At 34.4% G+C, this 24469-nt stretch overlaps 1 protein-coding gene across 2 annotated transcripts in view; it reads right to left on the reverse strand.

Annotated features, from left to right (window-relative positions):
• Nucleotides 1-2445: 2445 nt before the first annotated feature.
• Nucleotides 2446-24469, reverse strand: part of bmpr1ba (bone morphogenetic protein receptor, type IBa) — a 60045-nt gene continuing 38021 nt past the window's right edge. For both annotated transcript variants that reach the window (XM_059549473.1, XM_059549474.1), the window contains 10 exons: nt 12135-12285; nt 11951-12050; nt 10638-10740; nt 9999-10095; nt 9632-9770; nt 8293-8485; nt 5748-6045; nt 4115-4290; nt 3242-3372; nt 2446-2663 (listed from right to left, as the gene is read on the reverse strand). In XM_059549473.1, the coding sequence (XP_059405456.1) occupies nt 2538-2663; nt 3242-3372; nt 4115-4290; nt 5748-6045; nt 8293-8485; nt 9632-9770; nt 9999-10095; nt 10638-10740; nt 11951-12050; nt 12135-12285 (1514 nt within the window). In that variant the 3' untranslated portion in view covers nt 2446-2537. The remainder of the gene's footprint in view (nt 2664-3241; nt 3373-4114; nt 4291-5747; nt 6046-8292; nt 8486-9631; nt 9771-9998; nt 10096-10637; nt 10741-11950; nt 12051-12134; nt 12286-24469) is intronic.

Consider the following 24469-nt stretch of genomic DNA (forward strand, 5'->3'; position numbering starts at 1 on the left):
TTAGATAGAAAGTCATAATTTAATGTGTGATGGTTGTTAGTTTACTTCTTAAATCTCCTGATTTAAACTTTCATAATTTTTGTCATTTCATATTTTGACACAGTTTCTCATATTTTTTATTTGTGATCATGTTGACTTTGTTATAATTTTAACGCCATTATTTATAAGCTTTTGCCAATTTCAATTTTTCATAATTTACTTTTTCATCCTATAATTTTGATGTTTTGCCATTTTCAGTTTGTCAATTTTGACTTTGTCATAATGACTTGGCATCTCATTTTTTATTTGTAATCACTTTGACTTTTTGTCATTTCTCCTTTGCCATCTTGTAATTTGTATTTTTTTTTTTTCATCATTTCGAATTTGTCAAATTCAGTTTTCTTTAGGATCTCATTATTTGTTTTTTGTTTTTATTATGACTTAGTATCTTTTTTTTTTTAATTTTTTCAATTACAACAATTATGACTTATAATTTAGTTTTGTTGATGCTTTGTCCGTTTCCAGTTTTTAATGTCCTAATTGACTTAGTATCTTATAATTTTGAGTTGTCCCAATTTACTTTTTCATCTCAGAATTTTGTCTTAGTTCATAATTTAGACTTTCATAAAGTCTGCTACTTTAAATGTCATAATTTTTGACTTGTCATATTTTAAAATTGCCTTATAATTATGACTTTTATCATTTAAAGCTCTCATAATTTAACTTTCTGACATGGCTTTTTTTCAATTTAAACTTTTATTCATAATTTAGATTTTGTATGTCACCTGTATATATTTTGACATATTCTCAATTTTTGACCTGTAATCATTTTACAAGTCCGCTGGGAGCTTATCGCATAATTGTGACTGTCATAATTTAGATTTGTCACATTTTTTTTTTTTTTTTTTATAATAGTTTTTTCAGTTTTGAAATTTTAATGTCTTGTCACTTTTTATCTCATAATTAAAAAAAAAATATATATATATTTTTTTTTTTTTTTGTGGGAAATATATATATATATATATATATATATATTTTATAATAATGAAATTTGACAATGACTTTTATTTATCCTGCTTTACCAAAAGCATGATTTTTTTCCCCTCATTTGGCAGAAATGGGCTTCCATATGAGACCAGGAACATGCATTAAGAAAGCAAACAGGGTCGTTTTGATTTCTTCTCAGCTCAAATATAATATTCCCATTTGCAGGAAATAACAGAAGTCTAAACTCCTAAATGTGTTTACAGGCGGAACAGAGCGTTACAGTTAATGACGGTCTGTGCGTAAATTCTGCAGAAATCCGTCGCACCAGAGGCTGGTGTTGGTGTGCTTGTAAATGTGAAACACAGGGTTTATTATCTGCAGTTTCACCGCCTGCAGCCAATGCCGCCCCACCAACACGAAAAAAAGGCCTCCAACCAACTGCCATTTCCCACAATCCAACAGAGCAGAGGAGCTGTGCGCAAAATAAAAGGCAAATTAACAAGCAAAACGAGAACAGAAAAGCCCCTCGGTGAGGCTGAAGAGCAGCAGTGCAGTGCAGTGAGTGTCTGTCTGCTGGACATGCAGTGCCAACTATGCAACGTGTGCTTGTGTGTGAACCGCTGGCAGATGTGCATCGTTACGACTCGTGTACAGAGAGAGTTTAATCCAGAATAACGCTTCATTAAAAATCAAAAACAAACGCTATTATGTCTGCAGTCAGTTTCTGGATAAAATGTATGTAAAGGATTTTTTTAATAAATTATATTTTTAATCAACGCAGCAATTGGCTTTGTGGGTTTTTTTTATTTATTTATTGTTATTATTTGACCTTCCTAGAGATTCCTTAAATTATTTTTTTGTTTGTTTGTTTTTTAAACACTTTAACCTTGAGTAATTATAAACGTGACTATCTTCACAAACATTTACCATGGCAACAAAAACAAGGTCTGGGTAAATTATAATTATTTTTTTTATCTTTTATTAATTTTTCTAAAAGTGCTGTTAGAAAAGGCATGCTGTTTGTGTCATTGGGCAATTCAGGAAATGAAATTATATATATATATATATATATATATATATATACACACATATAAATGAAGGTGTTTTTTTAATGTTCTATGTAACCTTTTTATTCATTCAGAAAACACCTTAACAAGAAATGTTTTACTTGACCGTAATGGTCAACTAAAAAGCAACACAAAAAGTAACTCGGCGCACAACAATAATTCTCATTAGAACATTTATTCAAGTACATTGAAGCTTCACTCACATTTTCATCTATTTACAAAATAAATAAGGCACAGTCCACCAAAAAAGGCGGGAAACGTGTTATAAGTTGTTGACTGACTGACAACACAAATCTGCAACGAATCCAAAACCATGGTCCTGTTGGAGCTGAACAGACTGTGGAAAGAGAAAGCTGGCAGTCCTCGGAGGAGAGTCATGTGATCTCGCTTCGGATCTTTGTCCTGCGATCACATGAGATCTTGGGCGTCCTCTGCTGCGGTCGGGTCGTTTGCAGGAGGCTCTGGCGTGAGTTCAGGGTTAGTGTCAGTGCTGCTGGTCTGTTCTCAGACTTTAATGTCCTGGGACTCGGACATCTTGGCCAGCGTCTTTTTAACACGCAGGGCGGTGAGACGAGAGGCCGGATTATGAGCCCAACACTCCGTCATGAGCTTCCCCATCTGCCTCAAACACTGACAACACACAAACAAACATCACCCTCTTTCAACAAAATCAAGATGAAGAAAGTCATGATGGTTAAAAATACATTGCAACAGCTAAACTGCAAGATATTAATTCATTCGGGGAAAAAAGGAAAAAACTTGACTGTCCAGTTTACAAAATTATATCATTTGTGATTTGTTTCTCTTCTAATTTTCTAGATTTCTTTGCTTTGATTAATGTAAATAACATGCAATGCACAAGATCATTAATATGTGCTATTGCAAGCTAATAGATATCTTGCATGATAAGACTTATATGATTATAATATAAAGTGATGCGACAAAAATATTGTATTAATCTGAATAAATTAGTTATTTCAGCAAACCATACATACATCAGTATAAATGAAAATGAGAAAAATGTGCCTTGGAAGCTAGCTGAAACACACACACACACACACATATATAATTTTATTTCAGGTGAGTTTATTTAAAGTAAATGTTTCTGTGTTTTTATTTTTAGTGAATTATAATAATTCTGTCTCTATAAGCTAAAAATTTACTGACATAAAATATTGACAATAATTATGACAAAAATTCAAATTCACCTCATCACTGCTCCAGCGGTTAGGGAAAGACGGACGTATTCTCTTCATACACACAACCTCTCGCATGTCTTCATACGACGGGTCATTAGGAACGTGATCGTGGTACGGAAGCTGATATTCCTCTACGATACCTGCAGAAACATCCGGATAGCAATCAACACACTGACGCAAAAGAACAAACTTTAATGAATCTCATTCAAATCTCTTTTAACCTCTTAAGATTTATACAAACCAGGGTTATTAAATAATAATAATAATAATTGTTACTTGAAAAAAATTAAATAAATCTAAATATTAAAAATAAAAACGTATAAAAAAGTGTCATTTAAATTTTTTATCTGGTTTATATTCATGTACGAAAATAACTAAAATTAAAGTAAAAATTCCTATAAACTATATAAACATTTAAAAAATAATAAGAATGACAAAAACACAGACAGAAATAGTAAAACTTAAACTGAAATTACAATGAAAAGAAAATCAAATAAAAGCATTAATAAAAAAAACGACGATAGTATCTGACACTAAAATACAACTGATACAAACAACTGAGTAAAGAGCAAACTGAGACTGACTTCACAAGAAATTATAGTTACTCTTATATATTTATAACGAAACTCTCTAAATATTAAATAAAGACTTATAACTTTACTATAAATATTAAAAAACATTTATGTTCACATATATATATATACATATATAAACACAGACATGTCATCAGTGCTCCACTGCATTGTTACATGCATGTTTAAAAAAAATTTTAAGAAATGAAATGACTAGAGCTTTATCATCCTCATCAATAAGGGATATTATGAGAATCAACTAAGACAAAGCTGATCCTGAAATGAACGATGGTAATATTCCGAGCTGTACCTCCAGACACACATCGGCGGGCGATCTCCCACAGAATGAGGCCGAAGCTGTACATGTCGGCCATGATGTAGGACTGGAAATGGTTCCTGTTCAGAGTCTCGTCCAGAACCTCAGGAGCCATGAAGCGTTTGGTGCCCACGCGTGTGTTCAGGGGGATGTCCACTTCATTAGTGTCGCTGTTCATGAGACACAACAGTGTTTCAGTGCTCATATTTAAGCTGGAGAACTCATTTCATAAGCATACACCTTCACATCATTTCTGCAGTTCTATTAGAGGGAAACTTGTTGATGCAACTTTGAAAGTGTACTTTACCAAGCTACAGCCAAAATACCCTTTCAAAAAAGAAGTTAGTTACGCTACAATTTACAACTAAACTACACTGAAGCTACTGTATATTAAGGGGAAATGTTTATAGTATGTCTAACAAAAATGATCAATATATTTATGCTGCTGGCTCTTATGACATTTTACTTGTGATTTTCCTCATTTGCAAGTGGCTTTGAATAAGTGTCTAATAAATGCATAAATGTAAATATATATTTAAGTGTTATTTATATACCATTGTAGTATTTATTATTAGTTTGAAATAGCTTTTTTATATTCTCAGTTGCCATTTCTTTTGTAATATATATATATTTCTATTTAGCTTAAATGTATTTTTATTTTAGTATTAGTTTTTGACTTTGTACTACAACTTAAACCCATTTATTTCCGACCAGCTTTTTTAAAATAAAATATAAATATTACTACAGACGAAGAACTTAATTTCAAATAATGAATTTTATTTTATAATTTTAATTTTAGAACCATATTTAATTATCAGAGCTGTATGCATCTGAATATAATTAATAACAAAAAACAATGATTTTTGATAAAGGTTTTGGAGAGAGGAATAAAATGTTATTTTAGTGTTTGAATATTTATTATTATTTTGACTTTGCTTTTATTTTTAGATTTTCAGTTTTCATTTAAAGTTTTAGCAGTTTTGTTTTTGTCATTTCTGTCATTTTTAATAGTCTTTTTAATATTTCTATTTAGTTTGAATTTATTTTTAGTTTAAGTTTCAGTTTCAGTAATTTCACTACAGCTTAAACCTGTTTTTATTCAGTTAATCGCTAAGGCAGCATTCTTTTTTTTTTAAGGTCAGTTTGCAATGCAATAAAATAAAAATATTACTATAGATGAAAAAAAATGATTTCAAATAATTAAATCTAGCCTAATTTTAAGTATAGTTTTAATGAACAATAAAAACAATCACACACACACACACACACACATATATACGTGTATATATATATATATATATATATACACACATATATATATACATACATACATATATATATATATATATATATATATATATATATATATATATAAATAAATAATTTTATTTACATAGCCAAATTGAAAATAAGGTGAAAATCCATATTACAATCTACAATACATATTAGCATAAATTATTTAAATGTTATCTTGCAACAAAAAAGTTGTAAAATGCCAGACAGGGAATTTTTAAGTGATAACTCAAATGAATATTTAAAATGTTGTTTTTTTTGGTTGCTAAACCTGCTGTCTACAGAAATCAGCATGTTAACATCAGAAAGTGAAGCACAGGAGCTGGCCTCTGACCTGATGAACTTGACGGCCAGGCCGAGGTCAGCGATGCAGCAGGCTCCGTTCCTCTTCACCAGGATGTTTTTGCTCTTCAGGTCTCTGTGGGCGATGGCCGGTTTGCCCTGTGTGCCGAAGATCTCGGTGTGAAGATGGCAGAGGCCGGAGACGGATGAGTACGCCAGTTTCAGCATGGCCCGGCTGTCCAGGGTGGTGCATTTGAGATAGTCGTACAGAGAGCCGTTCTCGTGGTAGTCGGTGATGAGGTAGAGCTGAGTCCATGAGCCCGTGCCTTTAATATCAGCCGCTATGAACCCTGGAGAGAGAGTTAAAATTAGTGCACGAGGCTAAATATAACGAGCCAGGCCTTGCTTAATTTAATGCAATAATTAATTTGATATCAGCTAATTAATTTGAAAGGACTGCTAATCAGGACGCTTCAATCGTGCATTTTAACATGGATCATTTCCCCGTAATTACCGACTACATGTTCACCAGTGGGAGTCATTAAATAACAGTAGATAGGCTGCTTATGTAGCTACATTTTTCAGTTGCGTGACAGAAGCTATGGCGTTTTGTAAAAAGCAATGCGATTTTTTTCTAACAAACAGTGGAATAGCATGAAAAGAAACAGTACTGCTGCTTGTTTCATCACTGTATTGTGCGTGGAGATTACAGCCGAGTGATCAAACACACTTTCACTGTATGTCCTCAAGAAGTGATTAATGATAGCAAACTGATTTATTTTGAATGGTTTGTTTTAATGAACTAAAGTCACTTTGATTTGAGTGATCACTCAAACGTGTTCCCAGAAGTCCCCATGTCTAAAATATTTAGCTAATTGAGTAGTTGACAAATAACATGGACATGAGGAGGTTTTAGGTAACATTTTACACCAAAAATTTTTTTTTGTAGTTCTTATTAATAGCCTTGCAGAGTAACATATAGTCTGTGGTAACATGAGGTCTGAGGTATTATAACTTAAAGGGTTAGTTCACCCAAAAATCAAAATTATGTCATTAATGACTCACCCTCATGTCGTTCCAAACCTGTGAGACCTCCGTTTATCTTTGGAACACAGTTTAAGATATTTTAGATTTAGTCCGAGAGCTCTCAGTTCCTCCATTGAAGCTGTGTGTACGGTATACTGTCCATGTCCAGAAAGGTAAGAAAAACATCATCAGAGTAGTCCATGTGACATCAGAGGGTCAGTTAGAATTTTTTGAAGCATCGAAAATACTTTTTGGTCCAAAAATAACAAAAACTACGACTTTATTCAGCATTGTCTGTTGTGAGCACATTCACTGCAGTGTAGTGATGTTCGGTTTGCCAATGAATCATTCGATGTAACTGTTTGAGTAAATGAATTACTCCGGGATATTGGTTTGTTTTAACTCAGAGGGAGTGTCCGCCACATTAAAAAAGTTAACAGCTTAAGTCATTTGTGGATTAATGCTTATTGGAGATGCGAATCGTTTTAAATTATTCAGTTCGATTTGGTGAACTGGTTCAAGAAGATCCAGATACATCGAATGATTCGTTCACAAACCGGATATCACTGCACTTGAACTCTCTCACAACAGACCCGGAAGAGAAGACGATGCTGAATAAAGTCGTAGTTTTTGTTATTTTTGCACCAAAATGTATTTTCGATGCTTCAACAAATTCTAACTGACCCTCTGATGTCACATGGACTACTCTGATGATGTTTTTCTTACCTTTCTGGACATGGACAGTAGACCGTACACACAGCTTCAATGGAGGGACTGAGAGATCTCGGACTAAATCTAAAATATCTTAAACTGTGTTCTGAAGACGAAATGAGGTCTTACGGGTTTGGAACGACATGAGGGTGAGTTATTGATAACATAATTGTAATATTTGGGTGAACTAACCCTTTAATTGAAAGCTAATAATTTAATTAAATAATTTTTTTTTTTTATAAAAATTATAAAATAAATTACTAAAAATATTTGATTTGCTTACCTGCATGTCATGTGACCATTAACCGAACCATGAAAATACAAATGTATGTAATTATTGAAATATTATCTTAAAATCTCAGTGAATATTTTTAATTGTCAAAGAGGTTTGTTTGACTGACAAAAATGTTCTAGAAGAACACAAAGATTACACAATTATTGCATAAATACAGTCTTTTTTGTTGTTGTTGTTCTTGGCCTAGGCAGTAGCCCTGACACTTTATTTATTGAAAGACCTTTGTTAAATTACATGAGAATAAATATAGTGCAGTGATCGTCAGCTATTTAAACGACCATTGGGTTAAGCACTGACTCATTTGTGCTCGTATTTAAAAAAAAGTGCAATAAAAAGTAATAAGTTCCTTTATTCACCCTAATTATACAAATACTGGCCCTTTAATGGCTTCAGGGAAATTAAATATTTTTATTAGTGAACTTAACTACTTTTTCAAGAGGGTAGCTGAATAACTTTAAATCAAGAGTTAGTTAAGCTTGGCGAGCAGTATTTTAATAGTCTATATATTTCCTACATTAATAGTATAACAATAGCATATGAATGTAATGGTGTCTGTGTGTCTCACCGAGTATATTCTCATGTCTCATGAGGACAGTCTGATATATCTCTGTCTCTCTGAACCAGCTGGCCTCCTCTGTGGTGAAAAAGACTTTCACAGCCACTTTCTCTCCCCTCCATCTCCCCATCCACACCTCTCCATAACGGCCCTTCCCGATCTGTGTCACCATCTGGATCTGCTTGGCTATAGTGCGCTGCACCTACAGACACAGACATAGACAGACAGACAGACAGATAATAGATAGATGTCATTTTCTTTACAAATACATTACATTACAAGCGACTCATCATACACAAGTGCAGTGACATTTATTAAGAAAATAATATGAATAGGGTCCTATTGTTTTTTTTTCAAAATTACCCCCCCCCCCCCCCCCCCCATCCCCATGTGTTTTTCACTGTAACTTATCTGGATTTAGTTTCAATTGTTTAATTACATTTTTAAAATAAAAAAGCATTAATTAATTTATTCAATTAACACAAGTTCTGTGTTTTGTGTTTTAACTGATTTAGTTTTAACTGTAAATTTTCAAGTAAATTGTAATTTTAAAAAAGCATGTCTGATTAATTACATTTTTCTGAAATTCTGAGTCTGAATTACATTTTTCTGAAAGTCTTTTATCATTTAGTAAAAATCAAAAACAGGTAAAATTGTTATAGTTTGTTATACAGTATTCCTTAAAAAAGTTGTATTCAATTTTATTATTATCATCATTATTATTACAACTTTAAAGTACATTCTACTGTGTAAGAGTGAGACTTTGCTGTGTGTATCTGATATTTTCAATTGAGCCACTCATTCACTCAGAGACACACTGACTTGCAGATTAATAATCACAGACACTAGTTCATGTTGGGATTTGATTAATTGTCCAGCCCTATTTTTGATCAATTCCATCTTATATTTGTGTGACTAGATTCTGTATCAAAGAATTCACAGGGCTCTGTGTGGATGTTGATTTCGTGTGTGTGTGTGCTCTTGTTTTTGCAAAATATCGGGACACAACTCTGTATAATGACATGGGTATGACAGAGGTATTACAAGGAGAGAGTGACTTATGAGGACATAACCCATGTCCCCATTTTTCAAAACACTTATAAATCATACAGAATGAGTTTTTTTGAGAAAGTAGAAATGCAGAAAGTTTCCTGTGAGGGTTAGGGTTAGGTGTAGGGTTGGTGAAGGGCGATAGAATATACAGTTTGTACAGTATAAAAACCATTACGCTTATGGGATGTCCCCACTTTTCACAAAAACAAACTTGGCCCGATGGCCCAGTTCTGTCTGTTCACCAGTCCCCAACCCTCTCTCAATCTGTGTGTGTGTGTGTGTGTGTGATTCTCACCAGCAGGGGGAGTCCTGACCCTGAGCCGGAGCTCTGGGACTGCTCTATGAGATCCCGCAGGGATTCTCCCGGAGGAATTAACGTCTCGTCCGGATGCAGGCCGAGGCTGAAGCGCGGGGCTAGCTCGTGACGTTTATACCTGAAACACCACACAGACCACTTCAACCCCAGACTAACATGAATAGAAGTCCACACAAACACAAGATGTATTCTTCACAATACTTCTTTTGTGCTCAACAAATGAAAGAAACACATAAAGGTTTGTAACAACTTGAGGTGAGTAAACGATTTTTGGGTGAACTATCCACTAAATTAGCTTCATTTAAGACAAAAACTAAGTCTGTGTTTGTGTTGGTAACTTACACACCTGAAGTAACAGAAGATGAGGATGAAGGTGAGGATGAAGCTACAGACCGTCACTGAGATGAGCAGAGCGATGTGATGAATCTCTCCCACTGCGTAACCTACACACACACACACACACACACACACACACACACACACACACATATTATTTCATGTCAAAGAGTCAACATTGAACACACAAATCTTACATCAACACACTCGGTTCTTCAACAAGCTCTGTGTGTGTGATGCTGAAATCAGAGCTACAGCACAGGTGTGAAGGTGTGAACACACACACGTGTGTGTGTGTGTGTGTGTGTGTGTGTGTGTGTGTGTGTGTGTGTGACGGACAGAGAGGCTTCTATTCTGCTGTGTTGATTGATGGGGAGTTGTTCATGACAGCCAAAATAAACCCTACAGGTGTGTGAGAGCTTCTGACCTACATATATTTTTGGGAACAAATCAGACATTTTTTCTAGGAATGTTGCCCAAAGGAACATACTAAAGAGGTTAAATCATATTTTTTATTCCCTTTAGTAAGTGTTAGTATATAGTAATAATTATTGTAATATTATACATGAATATACTATTTTGCATTATATTTTATTAATACATTTTTAGTATTAATATAAAGTGTGTATGTGTGCGTGTGTGAACTCACTGGGTGTTCTTAGAGGGGGCAGTGTTGGATGTAGATCTCTGTTACAGTAGTCCTGATCTGTGCAGCACTCGAGTGCTCGGCGCTGTTTAGAGTTCCCCGTGTCCTAAACACACACAAACACACACTACATTAACACACCAGGTCTCTCAGGTGGCCAGTAACACAATGAAACACTACGTGCAACTCATTTAACTTTTGTAATGTGACAAAAATCAAGTGAAATGTTCAGTTCACTAATAAGATAACAGATAGTATACAGTAGGAGCAGGACTTAAAATGGGTAAAAATAAGCTATGATATTATTTGCTAATATAATTTTTCCCTATCCACTTGGCTTTGCCGAAAAAATAAAAAAGGAAAAAAAATTAATAAACAAATCAGATTTCTTTTTTTTGCAATAAGACCAGGGACAGGTATTACAAATGTAAAAAGGATTGATTTTGGTTTTAAGTTTTATGCGTGAAGTATTGGTTCACTTAAAATATTAACTAGAGACTACTTTTATGGTCATTTCTGGAGCTTGGCAGTAAAAATCGCTGTTCATTTTCATAATATGAAAAAAGCAGCTGCTAAACTGATAGACTATCTTCATTTGTTTTGCACAGAAGGAAAATCATGGAATGACATTAGTATGGAAGCTTGTTTCAACTGCAGAATTAAAAAAGTCCCGTATGCTTTACTTGATCAAAAATGTAGGAAAAACTGAAATAATATGAAATATTATTACAATTTAAAGTAACTGCTTTCTATTTGGATATAATTTAAAATATGATTTGTTCCTGTGATGCGCAGCTGTATTTTCAGCATCATTACTCCACTCTGCAGTCACATGATCTTCAGAAATCAATCTAATATACTTATTTGCAGCTCAAGAAACTTTGTTTATATTATCACTGTTGAAAACTGTTGTGCTGCTTTATATTTTTGTGGGGGAAAATTTTTATGAATATAAAGTGCAAAAAGCAATTATTTGCAACAGAGATCTTTTCTACCATACTGTAAATGGCTTCACTGTTACTTTTGATCAATGCATCCTTGCTGAATAATCTTACTGCCCCCTTACATCTGAACAGTAGTGTAATTGCAACGCATTATGTCACAATTCAGATTTTTATTTCCAGCAATTTTGAGCTAAGACACAAAATTGCATATTGGCATACAAGTAAGCATTGTGAAATATAAAGAGCAGCACATGAGTATTTAATGAGGTGTTTAATTCACAGTGAGTTACGTAAGCCTTTTGTTTTGCCTCTGCTTGAAGACTGATGCACTTAAGTGGTTTATTTTGGAAATCAGAGCAGTTTATGACTCACCCGGCACTGAAACTCTGATCCGACCAGACCCAGACAGCCTGAGGTCACCACAGCCGCTCCACCCTCTTCCTCCACCATGGTGAAGCAGTAACCGTCCGTCCTGAACACGCAACACACATGTAATACTGGCTACAGATTGAGTGTGTGCAAGAGAACTCAAGTGTGGAGGGATGTGTCCTGATACCTGCATGTGTTATTAGTGGAGTCCTCTGGACAGTGATGGTAACAGTAGCACCACAGGAAGTGCTGATGTAGAGCCGGCGCATCACTTCCTGTCTCCCGACGTTCTTCCACCTTCCCAGAATTCCTCAGCAGCATAGTGTCCAGAACGTTAGCTGGAGAGGAGGAAAAATAGGAAATGGGTCAGCTATCATCCAGGCAGAAACTCACCTGACTTTTATCCAACTCAAAAATCAGCTTTATTTCATTCCTTCGTTTTTGCAGAGCGAAAATAACAGCGAGAGACCGAACTGAATAATTACTTCAGATATCCAGACTCTCAGGATCATAACACACAGCTTTGAAGTATGAAATGTATGGCACCTGGGGAAATATGGCTGCAAATATCACATCATTCACACTCTTTCATCTTCAAATATTTGCAGAGAAAAAATTCCCCGAGACATTTTTATAAATTAAACAAAAAGATGGAAATGAAGTTTGGACGGTCTGTCACTGTTTTGGAGCGATATGAAGAGGTTATTGGAGAAGTTTGTTTGAAGAAGGGATGCTGAACTTGTGAGCAGACGAGTCAAGGACAGACGGACATCAAGGATAGACTCACTAAAAATTACATTGATGTGTTTGTGTAAAGCATTCTTTAAATGAAAAATATTTATTCGAACAATCAAGATTATAGCGTGAGCTGCAAAAATACAAATGATTATTATTACACCACAGTCAGTATTCGATAACAATATTCATCAAAACAATGGAAAAACAATCACACAGCCCTAATTTGAGAAAGCTTCTTATGGTTCTCAGGTTTCCGAATACTAAAAAGGAACCGTAGAATTAATTAGGCAAGCTTAATAATACCTATGAATTATTAGTGTTGTTTATTTTGGCAGCCTGACTGAATATTAAATATTCATTTAAACCTAAAAATAAACATAAATTAAAACAAACAGAAAAATTAACACAACAAATCTATTCTTGCATGAAAACTTGAATATAGAAAAGTTTTGTTATAAACCATAATAACCTTGTTGAGAGCACAATTGTGCTTTTGTGTCCATGAGCTGTAATTAGTGCATGCTAAGCCACTCAGGGTGAAAAGTAAGTAAGAGAGTTACGATACAGGGCTGTAAAGTTGATGTGTGTGTTTTCCTCTCCCACAAGAGCTTGTGCATATGAACGAACACACACACACACACACACACACACACACACACACACACACAGTTTTCGACAGTCACAAAGGTGTTTATAGAAGCTGACCAAACACCCTTCAGTCAAAATAACTCCACATCTGTGAGCTGTTAAAGAAAGAGAGGGGGAGCTGAGAAATGCTGTATATAATTTTGACATCAAGGCATAAAATAAAGATGCTTATTTCACGGCTCTCTGGAACACTTTTCTGATTAGAGTCCTTACCAGGTCAAGAAAATATGATCATATTACCCCAATTTTACAGTCTCTGCACTGGCTACCTATTAAGTTCTGTATCAGTTACAAATTATTATTATTTACCTACAAGGCCAATAATGGTTTAGCTTCTGCGTAACTAACTGAAAACTGACATCCCCCGTGGTAACTAAATTACACAAACTTTAGTCTGTATCCAGCCCTTAGAAAGACTTGAGATGACCGAACACTGGAGAAGAGATGATGCAAACCCCTCTGAGGACCTCAGATGATGCCAACCCTGAAACAACAAACTACCAAATTTTGCTACAAGTTTGATTACAACATATATTCATTGCTGTTAATAGTGTTCATCATCTGGTTGATTACGTCATTGACTGAGTCACCACTGACAAGCTACTACTAAATATATTGTAGAAACTTAATTTCCTGTAAAGCTGCTTTGCAAAGATTTGTATAATGAAAAGCTAGAATTGATCAGAACTGAATTAGTCAATTGTGGTTTCAGTGGTCAAATATTCTTATATATAAGATTAAATTAGACTCAATGTAACAACTTATTTTTGCCAATACGTACATTAACTAATAACTAATAACTATTAATAATAAATAGCATTAAATACAAAATATATCTTTCATAACATAGCTGAGAAACAATATGCAAAGTTTGGTTCACCTATGTTTAGTGGAAACTCATTTAAACACATTAAGACAAGCAATGCTAAATCTTAAGCATACTAGTGAGCATGCAAAAAAAAAATCATATTAATGTCTTTTATAAGAAATAGTTTATACTTTTTAAAATTATGTGTTTCATAGGACATTAATAAAAACAAATAATATATATTGATATATTAATTATATACATTTTTATATGTATACATACATATATATATATATATATATATATTCACTTACATGTTAATAAATTCTGTTTTAAATTATATTCCTGTTATATTACTTATATAATATTAAATGATTGATGTAAAAATCTTACTAAATAATATCTTTATTATTATTTTTCAGTTACTTTTATTTAAAGGGATAGTTCACCAAAAAACAAGTAATAATATAATATAATATAATATAATATAATATAATATAATATAATATAATATAATATAATATAATATAATATAATATAGTATAATATAATATAATATAATATAATATAATATAATATAATATAATATAATATAATATAATATAATATAATATAATATTAAAAATAAAACATTTTATACAAAATTGAAAAACGAATTTGCATAAGACACGATGGGGTCCTGTTCACCCTGTCTGGATTTATTTTTGTGATAATGACCACCTGACAGTACATTATGTTATATTTAGTACTTTAAAGTCAACTTGAGCAGGCTCTCTCGCTCAGCAAACTATTCTTGTCTTTCACTCTCTGTTACAAACTCTATCACTAATCTAAACTCACTAATGCACTGCTTATATTACAGAGCCGAACACGGCACTGCTTTAGTCTGGATAAAGAATGGAGGCTGGTCTGTGTGCGTCTGAAAGTGTCCTTGCACGTCTAACACACATAATTAAGAGACGACTTTAATCCTACAAAGTACAGACACACTTACACAGACCTGTGAGTGTATACAGTAAGACTTATTCATGTACTGGGCGGCAGGGGCCCCGCGACATAAACACTCGCACTTTCCCACACACACTGTGAGCATGATGCACTGCTCACTGTCTCATCCCATTCCTGCCTCATCCATTCATTTCACATATGCACACTTTATGAAACACACACACAAAAACACAGACAGATTTTGACCCTTGCTTGCATAGTTAAGAAAGCCTTTTGAAAACAGTTGTAAACACAGTTACCGCTATGAGACGTAACGTATAAACAGAACACCTCATTTACTGTACAACCATTAACCCAAGAGCGTTCAGCTTACAGTGACGCACAACTTATACAGTCAACATCGTGCTGCAGAACCAGCTTTTAGTTTGTTTAGTCTTTGCTGGAACATTTATTGATTTCACACATTGTTTTACACAATTACTTGTATTAAAAACCTCTATATTAATTTAGTAATACTTCACAATGTGGTCTTACTTGTTAACATTAGTTAATGCATTAGATAAAATAAAATAAAATATTTGTCATTACCCATTACTCAAAATATAGTAGTGATCAAGGAATGTAAACAACTTTTGATTTTAAAAATATACTATAAAATGTTGAAATTATCATTAATAAAGATTATTAGCTATTATTATTACTATAGAAGTTAACGGAGCCCCACACATGCAAGAAAAAATAAATACATTGTGCTCACGATTTACTAATTTGTTCCCTCGATGTACTAAAACATGCAAACGATTACTATTAAATTCACTCGATTTGCTAAATTGTGCGCACAATTTACTAATTAATTCTCTCAATTTATAAATAGTGTGCACAATTTAGCAAATCAAGGAAACAAATTAGTTAATCATGAACACAATTTATAAATCGAGGGAACGAAATAGTAAATCATGCACACAATCGCCATTACGTCGAGCGCAAAAGAACCGGTGAACCGTTTTTCTGAAAAGAACCGAACCTCCTATCACTACTAGTGATCCGAAAACAGATGCAACCAGTTCTTGACTCAAGAACGAGTCAATCTTTCGTTCGTTATCTGGCTCGGCTCTGTGTTCATCTTCAGTTCTCTCTTCACAGCAGTTCAGTCAGTGTACTGTTTGAGTAAATGAATTACTCCGGGATACTGGTTTATTTTAACTCAGAGGGAGTGTCAGCCACATTAAAAAAGTTAACAGTTTACGTCATTTGCGGATTAATGCGTATTGGAGACGCAAACCGTTTCAAACGATTCAGTTTGATCTGGTAAATTGGTTCAAGAAGATCCGGTTAAATCGAATGATTCGTTCGTGAACCAAAATGTATTTTCGATGCTTCAACAAATTCTAACCGACCCTCTGATGTCACATGGACTACTTTGATGATGTTTTTCTTACCTTTCTGGACATGGACAGTAGACCGTACACACAGCTTCAATGGAGGGACAGAAAGCTCTCAGACTAAATCTAAAATATCTTAAACTTTGTTCCGAAGATGAACAGTCTCACGGGTTTGGAACGACATGAGGGTGAGTTATTAATGACATAATTTTCATTTTTGGGTGAACTAACCCTTTAACTAAAATTAACTAATGAAACCTTACCATAAAGTGATACCAATAAACATGTTTTATTATAAAACTGCACCAATTCCAGCGGCACTGGAGGTATGCCATCCTTTGTTTCTCACCCGTGTCATTCTCCTTCTGTCTGTCAGAGCACTAATGCTGCTCACTGTGTAGTGAGTCATTTTCATAATGTACTGTAAACATTGACTCGCCCAACTATTAGTTACTATTAGTTACTACTAGTTAATTAGTAAAAATGATTAGTTGTGCAAGCTCTACTGAAAACAAATCTGTACTGTAGATACAGCAATTACACTCAAACATTAGAACATTTATTCTACTAAAAACTCACAACAGACAAAGAGTTATGGTTAAAGAAAGATATGAAATATATCACGTATATGTTTCAGCTAAATGTCTGTGTCTTGCTTGGGATTTTCTCATTAAGAATGTATGATAATATTTGCAAAACAATATCTACACTTTATATTTTAATCAAAATGAAAGTGGAAAATTAAAAAATTGAATGAATAGTCTCATACACATTTCTGTTACAATCACAATTCTGTTTACAAGCAAATATTATTTTATAAACATTAGCTTATGAAAGCATTACTATCTCCTAATATATCTAAATTTATGCTAAATATAATCATGGATTCATAAAAAAAATACACAAAAGACATTTGAGACATCCTATGTAAATAGACTAAATATGAAGATTTTAGTAATAATTATTAGCAAAATTAAATAACAACAGAAATTATAATTAAATTAAAATAAAAACAATAAATAATAATAATTTAAAAAGAGACTCAGATGTCTTGATTCACATCTAAAGATGCATAACTATTTATTTCAGGATGAAATGCATTTTAGAGCAGTAATCTTTATCTTTATAAATAAATAACAATAGAATTACACAGCAAGGAACAGAGACACTTAGTTTACTTAACTATCTAAATGGGGACATTCCATAGGCGTAATGGTTTTTATACTTTACAAACTGTATGTGCTGTTGCCCTACACCAACCCTACTCCTAAACCAACCCCTTACAAAAAAACTTTCTGCATATTTACAAAAAAAAAAAACTTTGTTTGCTTTATTTTTATACAAGTTTTAGAAATGTTTTTGGAGATTTTGTCAGGTTTAGCTCACTTATGATTAAGTAGGCAAACACACACACACACACTCTCTCTCTCTCTCTCTCTCTCTCTCTCTATCTCAACCAGAAAGAGCTACAACCTTTAACCCCCAAATCCAACCACATCAGTGTCCCAATCAAATCTTACACTTCTGTCAATCAAAACCCAGAGCCATCAATCAAACCTCCAGGGGTCTGGAGATAATGAGCGTAAAAGAATGAAAGGAAAAAAGATCAATAAAACAGATGCAAGAAAGTGAAACTGCTTTGAGAAGAAGAAAAGATAAGACCGGATAATAGATAGAACAGACAAAAGAGAGCTACAACTGTGTCTTTATCTGCTGGGCTTTGTCAAGCAAGACCAGCCATCTGAATGGGTCTGAACTCAATCAAAATCTCTTTTTCACACTCTGTCAGTCTGATGGTTGAATAAAACCCCTGAGGACAGAGGCTTTGACACACAGAGACACTTTTCATTCCTTTACACAGCCAAATAATCACTACGAATCTGTCAGAGAAGCCTGACTGCTCGGTGAAGCTGCTTCCTGCTCCTCATTTACAGTTTTATCTGCATGTGTGAATATTTAAAGGAACCTAATGTCTATATAGACAATAATGTCAGGTTGTTAAATCAAATGAGAAACGTGCCTACAGTGATGCATTACAATGGGAGAATGTAAAGTTGTGTTTTTTTCTCTAGCACTTGAATTCTTTAGTAAAAAGTTAAAATTAAAATTAAGTATAAAATTAAAATGAAGTTTGCTAATTATAAATTGGCACTACTCTTTAAGCTTAACTTTTGAAATAATAAAAAATAAAGTAAAACTAAATACAACTAAATAAATAATTTATAATAAAATAAAATTATAAATCAGTTATCTGGGCTGAATTTGAGTTAATTGTCTAAAACCTCCTTTTGAGCTCAGACTACTTTTCTAAGCAGATGAACTGTTGGTTATGAAAGATGAGAAACTCCTATTTTGGTTGCAGCACCACCATTAACTTTTTTATAAAAAATAAAATATACAATATAATTATATAATTAAAATAATATAAAAAAGTTATTTGAGCAGTAATGTTGTATTTTAAAGCCCTTTTGAGCTAAGAAAGTAAAGTAAAAAAATAAAATAAACTACAAAAGTTCAACTTATAACATTATTATGTTTAAATATATATATACAGTATAATAGTTATTTGAGCTGTAAAACTGTCTAAAAAGTCCTTTTGGGCAGTGATTACTTTTGATCTCTCTTACATCACTTCCACATTCTTCTGGATATCCTTGTGCAGATACCAAACAAAAACATCAGTGTTGAAGCTAAAAAGCAAACACTTTATATGTATATTATTTTGCACATTGCATTTTTAGACAGTTTTACTGGTATAACCACATCTCCTGTTCTACATACACCGAGGTAGGAATCCAGACTGTGTCTGTGATAGTTGACAGCATGCCACCAAATGCAGGCTAAAAACAACCTGCAATATTGCTGCAATTGAAATAACTGCAGTAATATACATCTGCAGTCATGACAGGCAGACCGTGTCTCTTGTCGTTGATGCTTAAAATGCGTTTCAGAACTGGTTGTTTCCATGGCTCCTCCTCAAGTTCTGCAACTGTCTGTAATGTAAATAAAGAAAATTCCACTCATATCTGGAATTAAACAGCGTCTGGAATTCTAAGTGATTTGGACTTTCTATAAAAACAGACTGTTCCATGTTAATTAGCTGATGTGATAACCCTGATTTCATTTTCTTGGAAACATCTAAACATTTTGAGATGATATAAGGTTGCTGCAGGGTGATGAGACAGAGTCTTTATCTGACGCTCACAAAAACAGGCTGCTAACAGCACTTCATATAATCACCCACTGACACCATATTAAGACAGCAAACACACAGTGAACGCTGCTGTTAACACACCGTGAGCGTGAGGGATGACTGCACAGACGGCTTATGTGCAAACCGTGGCCTTGTGTTTATGTTTATGCCGAGATGTAATTTACAAGGTCATCTTGAAACTCAATCACATGACCCTGAACACTCCAGCGACCCTTCACACGGATACACACAAACCACAGCCGCCACACTATATGAAATATAAAATAAACACGCCACTTTCAAATAAACAGCAGAAGGAAAACCCAAGCTTCCATTTCAAGACTCTTTCAATGACATGAGGGAAATAAGAACAACTCTCTGGCCAACAGCGAAAACTGAGAATGCATCTTTCACTAACAGCAAATCAGTTAGTGGAACATGTTCAAAAACAGTGAAACAGAATTAAGCAAAGCACTTGAGGCTGTGCTATATTGTAAATAGAATAGGTGCATTAATATGGAGCTTTCTATTGTGATGACAATCGGTTTAAAAGTCCTAGCGTGGGGCACAGGAATGGGCCTTTTTACTGCTAAATTAAAAATAAGCATTAACTTTGTGGGCTAGCCGTCACATGTTTAGGATCTGAAACAGATAAATATGAAGGGCCAGATTTACTAAACTGGGCAAATTAGTGTGAGAGCACAATTCCAAAACAGCGCCGATGGCCGTGGAAATATCTGCGGGTGATTTACTGACAACACGCAAATTAAAGAACACAAACACAACATCTCATTTTCATAATGACTATTGCATTCTGCCAAGCGCAACACAAATTAGCGCAAGGGTATGTTCGATACCACATGCTCTCTGTTCTCTGCAGTGTCTCCTCCTAGCAACAACAAATGCAGCATTTTCAAGCGCAAAATAGTTTATGACATTTTGGGTGTTAAATAATGGCGCAAATACCAGTAATTTGACGAGCACAAACGTTAGTAAATCTTATTGCGTGATTCATTTTAGTACTATTTAGTACTATCCTCCCATAAATTTTACATCTGAAAGGGAGACCCCTACAAATGCATATCAATAAGGTCAGGTGCACACCTTTTCAGCGCTAATTCTTCACTGCACATCTTTAGTAAAACCTGACAGTACTATTTTAACACCAAACGGCGGTTTGCGCTGGCACAAGCTGTTAGTAAATTTGGCCCTATGTCTGCTTTTTAGAACAAAGAAAAGGATAAATATTAAGGGCCAGATTTACTAAACAGGGCAAAATAGTGCGAGAGCGCAATTCCAAAACAGCGCCGATGGGCGTGGAAATATCTTCGGGTGATTTACCGACAACACGCAAATTAAAGAACAAAAACACATGTGGCAACATTTTGCATATTCACGCATGAGTGCATCAAAAGGTTCAATACAATTTGAAACAAACAAAAATTGTCTATGCAAACATGGCTAATGATTACTATTGGCCATATTGTTAAGGTGTATTCACATTTACCACTGTTCTGCCAATTTGTGCAACCAAAATCCAGTCATTTTAATAGGAATCCATGTGATTGGGAAATTTCGAAAAGGTGAAAGATTTTCCCTAAAGACCTAAAGAAAGCTGCTTGGTTTCTGTGTGAGCTGTGCTTCCCTGCATTGCTAGACTACTGACAATGTTCAATGGATCTTTTTGCCAGTGAAATGTCGCTAATGTGACCACACCTTTAGGCAAAACTCAAACCAGAATGAGTTCAAACTTTTTAACCATTAATATGTTATAATAATGGACACAATATTGATGCTGTACTGATGTGAATGTTGAACAACTTTTAAGCTGACGTTAGCCAATTTACATGGCACATAGCTCATTTGAACATAGAAAAACAAATATAAAATAGTGGAGACAGAAAGAACAAATGCATTCTTTCTTTTTGCCAACTTAGATCTCTATAAATCAAAACTGAAGCTCTGTGGATTTTCAGACAATGTTGGTCAGCTTTCAGGTCATTTTCATGTTTTTAGTTTATCAAACTAAAAATATTGGAAACTAATCTTGCACACATGGGCGTATCAACATTTCAGTTTTGTCCAAAACAAAAGATTTCTACAATGAGAATATCCCTCCCACTTATACAGTACTACCAATGACAAGTCATGGCTATGAGGTAATTCAGCTGACAAAAATGTTTGGGACTTTCTGAAATACTATAAGGCTAAAGAATGGACTAGGGCTGGGATAAACGATTATTTTTTAAACGATTAATCTAGTGATTATTTTTTTCGATGCATCGATTAATCTAACGATTAATTTTTCCGGACCGATTCGATTATCTCCCCATTAATTGACTACTAACAATTTATACATGTTGATTTACATATCTGAATGAAAAAAACATGAATTCCTTAACATTGCAATATATGTTTATTGCTCTTAAAATTACAAAATAAAAGACTGAACACATAGGGCCTAGCTTACTGAAAAAAAGTTCTTCTTTCAGATGAAAATAACAACAACTTGATGTCTAGCATTCAATAAAAAAGTTCACCCAAAATACTTGTTTAGAGCAATTGAAAGAATACAGTAACCAATGTAACCTTTAGGGCTTTAAGCTAATACAGAGAGTGATTTTCCAAAAAATAAAAAATAAAAATTAACAGTGGGAGCCAGCAGCCTGTCATGTAGAAAAAAAAATCTCCGAATGCTCCACGTGAAACTTTGGCGTTCCACCTTTTTTCTATCGTGTCTAATGATTTTGGTTAATATGCACGAGGGAGGGAGAGAGAGAGAGCGCTTGTGTAGTTTGAAGACTGTGAGTGCGTGAGCGCGCGTGAAACTTGGGTGTTTCGCCCTTTTTCTATCGTGTTTAATGATTTTGATTAATATGCACGAGGGAGGGAGAGAGAGCAAGAAGCGCTCGTGTTGTTTGAAGACTGTGAGTGCGCGCGCACAGCCGGGGCTCTCTCTCGTATGCGCCCTGTCAGGCGCCGCAGTCATTCTATTCTACATCACTCACCGATCAAATAAGGCTTTGACAGCCGCCAAAAAAAAAGATCAATGCAGAAAAACCCCTGGATTGGTTATATAACGTTGGACAGAATGTTGATCCGGCCATTGCGTATATTCAGCGCACATAAGGTAAACGTTTTGCAAACGTTTTTTAGAGAAATAAAACCAGGTCGACAAATCGATGCGCATATTTTCCGTCGACGTCATCGATGACCTCGACGCGTTGTCCCAGCCCTAGAATGGACCAATAACTGGTTATGATGAACCTAAATAATATATATATATATTTTTTTTTTTACGTTTTACATACATTTTTTATAAATATATACTTATGTTTATTAACAGGCAAGATGACCCTAAGTAAGAATTGTAAGTCATTTTTATGTTTTCTTTTTATTTATTTACTTTATATATTATATATATTTATTGTTTTTATATTTTACCAAATGTGTACTTTTAAAATATAGTGTGTAATAAAGTTGAAAATGACTGTCCAAACCAAAACACAAGTGTTATCTTGTCACCTGTTACTTTTCTCACCACTGGTCACCATAGATAAATTTACAGTCATTTTTGATTGCCAGATAAGACTTTGCTGGAGCGGATATTTAAAATGAACAGATTCAAATGATTAAACATTTAAGAGTACAAAAATGAACAATAAGACAAGAAACGCCCAGAGATTTGAATGTGAACATGAGTGTTGCTACTCATCATTAACCTCCATTAATAATACACTACAGCACCGGCTCCAGGCTCCAAACTGACTACACACAGAGTGCTGTTTCTGAGTGTTACTGTTTGCAGTACCGCTGGTCTCTATCATTAAAAAGCCATTAATAAATCAAGAAAGTTCAGGCTCCAGACTGACTCTCTCTCTCACACACACACACACACACACACACACACCTGAGCAGAATTCAAAATCCATTAAGTGAGTTATCACACAGGGATCGGAGGATCATTCAAGCCTTGTTCTGTGCTCATGACATGAATTCATTTAAGTGACTGCAAACACTCAAACCTCTCTGAACACCACACTGTTAATCAAAGAAAGATGGGACAACCATCACAGAAGTCGTCACTGTCTTCATTGTTTCATTCACAATTAATTTCTCAAATTCACAGTTCATTCCGGCCCATGTAAGAATAATATCCAACCCATAAAGCTTGTCTGTAACTATGGGGGATGGAGCTTAGCAAAGAGTCAATTATAAAGCATGAAATCAGTGATATAAACACACAGTATGTGATTGTAACATTAAGTATTCGTATCTACGCTTGCGTTCTTTGGATAAAACAATGGCAGGACGAGTCGATCCACTGTGGCCCAAAAATATGTGACTAACAAAATTACATGCAAACAAATCTCAGCTTCTCGCTCTTGTATGGTCTCTTTTATTCCTCTCTTTAACACCTCTGTCTTTCCCACACTCCAAAAATCCAGCTTGGAGCTACATCTGCCAGCTGTCTGTCACAATTTTCTGGACCCCAGCCATCGAGACGAGTACAGCTGGATGGCCGTGATATAGTCTCCCGGAGCAACTTAAAGCAGAACATTATCGTTTTTAGAGACAATACGCTATAAAACGAAATCTAAATCACTTCATTTATCCAACAGGTTGCCACTGACAGTAAAAAACAAACCTATAATGAGTCCAACCATTATTAATCAGTGCCATCAGAGAATAAACCTCCCAGGAAAAGAGGTGAGAAGGTGATGAGAATGCTAATGAAAGGCAGTTTTTCCTCTGGGATGTGAGACGTGCCCTCTGTCCAAGCCACACAGGAAGTGAGTGATTCA

Source organism: Carassius carassius, chromosome 5 (assembly GCF_963082965.1).
Source record: "Carassius carassius chromosome 5, fCarCar2.1, whole genome shotgun sequence".
NCBI classification, from domain to species: Eukaryota; Metazoa; Chordata; class Actinopteri; order Cypriniformes; family Cyprinidae; genus Carassius; species Carassius carassius.